This window comes from Malaya genurostris, chromosome 1, assembly GCF_030247185.1.
Source record: "Malaya genurostris strain Urasoe2022 chromosome 1, Malgen_1.1, whole genome shotgun sequence".
NCBI lineage: Eukaryota > Metazoa > Arthropoda > Insecta > Diptera > Culicidae > Malaya > Malaya genurostris.
Genome location: NC_080570.1, coordinates 49,636,979 through 49,646,136, shown reverse-complemented (window position 1 = coordinate 49,646,136; position 9,158 = coordinate 49,636,979). Strand labels below are relative to the sequence as shown.

Genomic DNA, 9,158 nt, shown 5'->3' with positions numbered 1-9,158 from the left:
CCTACTTTTCGGCAATTGAAAGAGAGATTTTCAAATATCTTGAACTAAAGAAATATCGCGTGTGACAAGCTATTTGTTCCAATGGCTTGATGAGTGACATTTAAATCACGGCTGAATTCATCAACCAACAAAGTTTATGTACCAGAGCGCCTGAACAAACTTTTGTTTCCTTTCCTCGAGTAGTACAAGTACTCCGTTCTGTTTTGGTAGGATTTGTCATCTTGACTGTATATAAAGGTATTTCACGAAGAAATATTGGAACAAGTGCAAACTCAAGAGGCTATTATTAGCGAGTCTGTAACTGACAATATGCAGTTCTTCTGGCGAGGGAAGTTACCAAGAATGCAGTAGAAAACTCGAATCCAACGATCAAGTGGATTCAAACAAGGTTTGTTGTTTTATATTTAATGAATGTTCGAAAGTGATATTTACGGAGATTGTGATAGATAATGTCATTGATTTATTATTTTTTATTATTTGAAAAAAATATACCATTCGCAATTTTTTTGAAGAACTGCACTGATACCACATAGTTTCCATGAATGTTTCAATCGTCCGGAAAAACCTCTCGCGCAGAACGTGTTCCAAGCAGATTTCGATGCCGCTTGGAAGATTTAGATTGGCGAAACAGATCGTCTGTTCCGTGTAGCCAATCGAGAAAACCAAGAACTCCGTAGAACTGGTTGAACCTGTGGAAAACATATAAACAATAAAGTTGGTTTTCTGTCCCGGGTTGGCGGTTCAGTGCATAGGACACTGGTCTTACAAGCCAGTTGTCGTATGTTCGAGCCCCGACCTGGAAGGGTTCTTAGTGTCAGTAGGATCCATAGTACTAGCCATGCAATGATTCTGTACACTAAGAATCGGCTGCGAAGTCTGTTGAAACAGCAAGGCCAAATTCCACAAAAGGAATGTAATGCCAAGACTTTGCTTTGCTTTTTGGTTTTACTGGATAATTTTAAACACGATAACCCAACCCAGTCACGTACCCAGTGGAGAGGGGAAAGCGAGGGGCCCTGAGCCCTCCCATTATTTTGTGGGAATTATGAAGGTTATAAGGGTTAGATTCTTGCGGTAAACGAGTTACGATGCGTTACTTTTAAGGAAGTTATTTGTGTTGCGAAGTGTTATTTAGACCTCGCACTCGCCGGCTGTGCGCAATCGAAGATGATGCACGCTCAGCGGGAGTACAGAGCGATTGGAAATCGGCGGCTCAAAATGGAGTATCCTGGGAAGCTACAATTCGTTCGGTCATGTTCCGAAGACGGGATGTGCACCATTCAAGTAAAGTAAGTAAGTAAGGTGTTACGAAGCATTACATGAGTTACTTTTTTGTAAGATATAGGCGTTACAAAGCGTTGCATGCCTTACTTTTTTGTAAGTTATTGACGTTACGAAGCGTTTCATGCGTTATATTTTAGTACATTATAAACATTACAAAGCGTCTTATGCGTTACTTTTCTGTAGGTTATAGGCGTTACGGAGCGTTACTTTTTTGTAAGTCAAAGACGTTACGAAGCGTTACACACGTTAATTTTTGTAAGTTATGACGTTACATGCGTTACTTTTTGGAATTATGACGCTACGTTACATGCGTTACTTTTCACTAAGTTATAGGCATTACGGAGCGTTACGGAGCGTTACATGCGTTACTTTTTTGTGAGTTATAGAAGTTACAAAGCGTTACATGCGTAACTTTTTGTAAGTTAAAACTTTTTTGTGAGTTAAAGTCGTTACGAAGCATTACATGCGTTACTTTTCTGTAAATTATTGGCATTACGAAGCGTTAGATGTGTTACTGTTTTGCAAGTTTTAGGTGGTACAACGCGTTACATGTATTACATTTTTAAAAGGTACAAGCGTTACAAAGCATTACATCCGTTACTCTTGTGTAAGTTTTGTGCGTTACGAAGCGTTATATATGTTACTTTTTGTAAGTTATAGTTGTTAAAAAGCGTTACAACAGTTTTGGCATACCAATTTTAACATATTGGAGATTCACTTATATACAAAATCTACTGGGGCGTTCTGGCATTAGCGTACATTAATGAAGCGATTGAAGACCGAAATCGCTGTGAAATGGCTTTACATGAAGCACATGAGCATCGCTATCATGATTAAAATCAACGGTTTAGGTTTCAATTGCTTGGGCCTCATTCAGCTGATTTGGCCAGCTGGACTGATTAAATTTGGAATACAAAAAATTTGTTGTTTATCCAATCCAAACAGTTTTCATTCATTTAATTGTGCATTATTAATCAACTTGAAACTAGATGCAGTTACTTAATTAAACTGCATGAAGGAGCTACGAAATTTTGAGTTGTCTCCAGCCATTAGGGTCTGTGTCAGCTTCTCTGCAACCGATTTAGCTGCTTTTGTCCAAGATTTTCGAAACTTCTCTATAGATGTAGCTTGTTGTTTGTATCGAAAGAGTTCTATCTTCACGAGAGCCCAATACCGCTCTATAGGTGGATTCGCTTCTTTCGGTAGAATATGGACTCCTTTCGCTTTACATCATTTCAGAACATCTTTGGAGTGACAAGATCGCAAATCATGCCAGAATAGCGAAGAAGCGTCATGGCTGCTTTGGAATGGTAACAATTGTTTCTTAAGGCCTTTTCCACGGTATATTTCCTTGTTTACCGTTCCGGTAGACATGAAGCTTTTGTTTGCTTGACCACAGTCACATGTTGCCTGCTAAACCAAATAATTTTTGGGAAATCTGGTTTTTTTCTTTTCGTTCTGAAATGCTTATATACGTCGTTCCGTTGCACGACAGTCGAAAAAGGTATTCCCGAAAGTTGATTCAAGCCTTCCAGCACCTTAGTTTCATCGTCCATTATCACGCAGGAAAACTTCGTGTAGTATTTGGAATACAACTCGTGAGCCCGGGTTTTAGACGGAACATTCTGTTTATCATTACGGCTCGGAACAGTTTTCGCCTTGAACGACTGGTACTTTGAAGTACATATGTTGGAGACATTTTTATTTTTCTAGCCACAGTACGTGCCGAAAGATCTGGTCTCTTCTACAATATTTGACTCAACTTCGCGCCCTTTTGGTGGCTCCTGAGATCGATAATTCCGCATGTTGTCAAATGTGAATCGAAAGGTTTAATAACGTTATGGACAGTACTTGCAGAAAACAAACAAAGCTTTGTTGCATGTTTTCTTATGTCGTTTTCGTTTTTAAATTGCACTACACCGGTGTAGCGAAAGCTGCACCTAAACCGTTCGTTTGTACCAATTGCACTACACCAGTGCTACACTTTTTCTGCACTGATACCACTGGTGTATTATTGTAGTCAATGGTTACTGTTTATGTTTTATTGTAGTCAATGGTTACTGTTTATGTTTTCGTAATTTTTGTTCGTTTATTCATGCCTCAGTGTAGCACTGCACCGGTGTAGTGCAAATTAAAAACGAAAACGCCATTACTGACAGATCCCGATTTTCATTGCGACTGCACACAATTGTTTCTTGCATTTGCTCATCTTCCGACGCCATCTTCGATCTAGAAGTATCACCAAAAATTTATTTTACACAAAGACACATACGTTCATCAATCTGCGAAATATTTCACGGGTTGATGGAGTATTTCCAGAAATATACGTATTTAGGAGTGTCCAGATTTTATCGCGAAAAAGCATTACTAATACGGAAAAACAGTGCATCGCAAATCGAATTAACTCCGACAGCCCAAGTAACCATCAACTTCCATATTCGCTATATATGCACCTATAAAACAACATACGATTTTTTGGTTACTTGGGAGCAATCTTAGACAATTCCTTTTTATCATAAATGAAATAAACGTAGATTTCCCAATTTTTTTCCAATACATATTGTAGTTCGGTGAAATGCGAAAGCAACTTTAACAACCTAGGAGTACTTCCCAAGTAATTATAAGCATTAAGCGACAGCACTGAACTGACATGAAATCAACACTAATATAACATTAATATTGTATTTCAACCCTAACATTGCGTTTAGGCAATATATTTGAGTTTGAATTGCATAAACATGATGCTGTTACGCAGCATCATAGTTAACTATGATATGATTATAAAATGCTAATATAAAATGTACAAGCATTAGCGATGTTACGCCGTAAATAATCATTTATTGCTATTAACGAACAATGTTATTATAATACCGATATATTGCTTACGTTTCTCTTCTGGATAATCTTGACAGTTAAGTTTAACTGATAAAATATATGAACATGTAATAAACATATTGAGAATATTTTTCTCGTAGTGATTTGAGTGTTCCGTAGAAGTGTTTTGAGCCCCTAGTAAATAAAACCATTGAACTAGATCAATGTTTGTGAAATACTTTACCGTAGATGTACTACACATTGTGTTTTGTTGTGTTGGAATTAGGATATTCATATATCGTTTGGGAAGCCGCTAAATTTTTACTTCCTCGATAGTTAAAGTGTCTAGAGCAAAGAATTATTTATTGCAAATAATTGCAAGTACAACTTAACAGAACTCAAACGTATTTCGGTTTTATTCGGTGATAAAAATATAAAATGATTTGCAATTCTGACAATGTTTTCAAATTTGTCTAATTTGTCTCCAATAATCCGGATGGGATGGAGACTGAACTCAATTGATATCGATTTGCGACTAAGTTGCCACTGCGGAAGAAAGTTTTTTTAACAGAACCCACATCTGTCTAGATTTATTTGTTTAGCACAGTTAAGTACGATAATATAAAAAGCAAAGTCTGGATATTACATTTCATTGGAAGAATCTGATTTTTAATTTTCAAAAGACGTCGCACTCGATTCGTAGCGTACAGAACCGTAGTAATGACACTAGGAATCGCTTCATGTCGGGGCTCGAACATACAATATACAACAAAACTCCCAGCATTATTCATGTTTTTCTTCACTCAACTCCATGGAGAGCAACATCAGAATACAATTTGGAAAAGTAAATTACGATTAATCATTTAACATCATCATCATTTGATCGACATTTTTTTTCCATTTCATATAGTTTACAATCAAGTACACGACCATTCAAATCAGTGTAAATTTGTTTCTTGTAGAAACATTTCGGTTTCAAACAATTTCATTTTGACAGACAACGAAGCAATCTGGATGTTTTGCGAAACATAATTGACGTCATTGTGTGGAATGTTTAAACTTCCTTATCATTTTCGACTGAGAACCTTCAATAATACCAACACAAGTTTATTATTTAGTGAAAAAAAACACGAAAACTCCCAGTTCAGATCAAAGCCAGTTTCTATGAGCATCTACTGTCATTCGACCATGGAATCGTTCATTTTACGATCGCTATAATAAATTCTACTTTTGGCCGACAAGATTGAAATATCACCTCTGCGAATTCATTAACCACCTGATGCGAACCAATAACTACGCATTGGAACAATATGTTACAATTTATGTTTTTTTTTATAAATTGCACTTGTAGAACTCAAAACAACCGTTTCTGTGAACGCAATAGAATAATGTAAAAGAATTGATAGGGGAACATTACTTACTTCAGATGGTGAAAATCATGTGCCTCAGAGCTGCTAATGAAGGGTAGGTGATATCCGGAATGGTCGTGCAACGTTCCGGTCAGTGCTATTGCCACCCAAACCCAGGCCGATATTAGGTGCGCCTTGGTAAGCCAGACTCCCAGATAAAGCGGTATCATGCTACAGATAACATGTTCTAATGGATGAGAGTACACAGCTGCCAAGGCTACCGGGGAAGTCCATTCGTGGTGTTTCTTGTGAAATGATTTGTATAAGTATTTCGAGTGAAACAATCGGTGACTGTAGTAGAAAAAGAATTCAAAGCCTAATAAGCCAGCTGGAATCGTGTACAGAATTTCGATGAATGTGGGTAATATTCGAAGATCCGGTAATCTTCCGGTTATAGAAGAAAACTTGTGGAAGCACGCTAGTGTTGGTATGCCCACTAACACCATGTTGATAAATGCTGTTTTCACAACCTGAAAACGAACCGAAAGCAGTCATATTGAAACAATCAGATGCTAGTAGCATGCTACCTTCCTAAGTTGCTCACTAGTCAGTGGTTCATTAGTTCCCGGTTGAATTTTGTACTTTCTCATCGATTTTGGTAGATTGGTAACATCCATGAACATGAACAGCCCTGCTACTACGACCACCACCAGAAGACTAAAAAGAGTTGTTCCAAAGGTCCACAGCACAAAACAGCTCGCACCGGTCTCATCCAGGAATCGTTCCCATAGTTTTTGACACACCTCGCAGCTCATGCTCCTTGCGAAAATGACTTAACAGCACTTAGATTTACAGTAACCTTGGTCGACCGACACAACGATACACTGCTCTAAAATTATCAAAGGGTAACGAATGTTTCTGTGCCGGACCTGATAAAAAAAATAACCGAAAAACACGAGAAATCTAGTGTACCCTTTGAAAGCAGAGCGCCGTTCAAAAACAAACTTTTTCGTATTAGGTTCGCTCCAACACGATCATAAAATGACTGACGATCGATTTTGTCTCTTTTATATATATGAAGCTTTAGTTTTTTTGGATCTTTGATTTCATAGTTGGTGACCCGTTCCAAAAGTGGTGTTGATGACGATGTTTGTGGATATAAAGCATGTAATAGCTTTGCTACTATTCTCCGAGGTTGATCAGTTTGCTGACAAACAATCAACGCAACATAATCGAGTTTGTTTCTATCGGCAGATATTTTATCATTATGAATTATATTTTTTCAACAGGTTTGATTTATTGATCCATGTGTCTTGATTTATGATAACACTAACACACTGATTACATTAAATAATGTCGTTATTGCTATTGGAGTAAAACTAATATATAACTATCTAATATATTCTTGTTAGATATTCACGGAACGACCGAAATTAGCTCTGCGCCTAATTCGTATTACTGTTTTTGAATTAGTTGATTTTAACAACAAAATTTCCAAAATAACTATGAAATTAGTTAAAATTGAGAATTTACTTTGCTGGAAAAAACTCTTACTTTTAGAGAATTTGTTTAGTTGGCGAATATCCTATACACAAACCAGCAATATTTCAATCCAACACGAAGTTCTCATTCACAACTAATTTTGTTATTGAAATCAGAAAATTTGTTTCTATTTATCTATTACCATCATTACTAAAGGACAGCACAAAGAAAACAAAAATGAAATGAGTTTTATTAACAAGTTCATTAGCCAAAAACTCATGAGAAGTGTCAAAGCAAAACAATCCATTAAAAAGCTAAAAAGGACAGTCTGAAACTGCTTGCAAATTGTTTTGATGTTTTTCGCATTTATTATGATATATCCGTATTTAAACTTCTAAACCGATATGTAAAATGCGGTAAACTCTTAGTGGAAAGTGTATTTATTCAGAATTTGTGCGCATTTGAATCGATTGTGCGTAATAATATTTTTACGAGGAACAGTGAAGTGAGTTTCGAATGTTGCACTCTAATTGTATACGTCAAATGATGTTTTTTGTATCTTCCAGCCTTCCGGGCTACGCCGTCCGGTGTACTACTTGTATTCGGTTTTTGTTTTCCGAGTGCTCAAAGTTTTCAGTGAGAGAGTCGATTTCGCGAAGTCGTATGAAGAAAACAGCGATTTAGAAAAAAAATTCCAAAAAGAAGTTTATGTTTCGTTTATGTCTTTTTCTCCAATACAACATCGTATTTATACCTGCCAATATAGAAAAGACAACCGCGACTGAAATTTTTTTCGGTAGTAGTGTGCCATCTAGTGGCTAGTAGTCATTACGGTGTTAACGTTTTTTCGGTGACAGTGCGCCATATAGCTGTAAATTGCAGAAGCCAATTCAACCACTTATGTTAGTTGAAAACAACGTTTTATTTCTCTAATTCAACTAAAAAATTAGTTGAATAGAAATGAAGTGTGCCTTAGCTAAGAAATGACACGTTTAATTGGTGAATTCAACTAAAAAAATAGCCAGTTCAACAAATATTTTATTATTGTTAAGGGAATAAGAATTAAAAAAAATATAAATTAGCAAAAGTAAGTTTTTTTTAGTTGTCTCAAAAAATAACTAACTAAAATCAGAAAATCAACTAATTTTTTCGCCAAAATGCTGATTTCGGTCATTCCGTTTATGTTTTTCAAATCGGTTCTTAGATAGTTGTTTTATGTACGACACCAGTATGAACTTGAGCGACCACTCCCGACGTGATTAGCTTAAATTAAACAGACAATTATTGGAGGATCAGACATGGGCTCGCCAATCATTCATCAATGAACATCTTCTGGTAACCCTAGGCTCCATTGATAAGTATCGGTGCCGGCCAGGCCCAAATGTAGATCGCCTTAAGAATAAAAAAGATGTTCGTACAACACTAGTTGTTATTAGAGGCCGCATTTATGAGAAAAATTGTGAAGAGAAACTTTAGCAAAATAGAGTAACCAGATGTTTAACGTTGGAAAAATCTGAAATAATCTGAAAAAATAATCTGCAATTGCCGCCTTTCACGACATGGAAACAGGAACCCAGTAGATCTATTCTTGGTTAAGATAGAGTATTCCAGGGTGAATTTTAGGTGCTTAAGATTAATTTATAATTTAAAACCTGTTTTAATACACCTAATGGTGTAATGATGCCTTTCTCATATTACTTATATTTTCAAAACTATCACCAGAAGATTTTGTGAAGATTTTTTTTTTTCAATCTTGAATAATGAAGGAACTTTCTTTGGGTACAAACTAACATAACCAATTGTAAACAGTTATGTCAAGTTGATAAGAATTTTTCTTTATTTTGCATCGTCGCACTAAATGATTAAACAAACTTTACCTTATAGTTCTAGAACCGGAAATCGGACCCGGATGAAATTAAACAGCAACCTATGAGACTGTAGGAACTTTTATTTGAGCCCGTTTGTGGAAATCGATCAAATCATCTCTGAAAAAATTGAGTGAGTCTCGTTTTAAACTTGTTGACCACTTGTTAGTTTAGTAAGTAGCTAATATAGCCCACAAATTGAATCAGTTTTAAGCCAAATTTAGAAGCTTTGTACCCTTCGTCGCTCTAAATGACGGTGTGAAATTCTAAAGCAGCCTATAGGGCATGAGTGATATTATTTGACACATACTAACACACATACACACACAGCCACATACATTGCTCAGCTCGATTTCCACTGGTC

At 36.3% G+C, this 9,158-nt stretch overlaps 1 protein-coding gene across 1 annotated transcript; it reads right to left on the bottom strand.

The window, feature by feature from the left end:
* Window positions 1-499: 499 nt before the first annotated feature.
* Window positions 500-6,541, bottom strand: LOC131436086 (fatty acid hydroxylase domain-containing protein 2-like). The gene is made up of 3 exons (XM_058604597.1): window positions 6,035-6,541; window positions 5,520-5,977; window positions 500-689 (listed from the first exon to the last, which is right to left on the bottom strand). Exons 1-3 carry the CDS (start codon window positions 6,260-6,262, stop codon window positions 548-550), a joined length of 828 nt encoding a protein of 275 aa, XP_058460580.1. The 5' UTR covers window positions 6,263-6,541; the 3' UTR covers window positions 500-547.
* Between the last annotated feature and the right edge of the window lie 2,617 nt (window positions 6,542-9,158).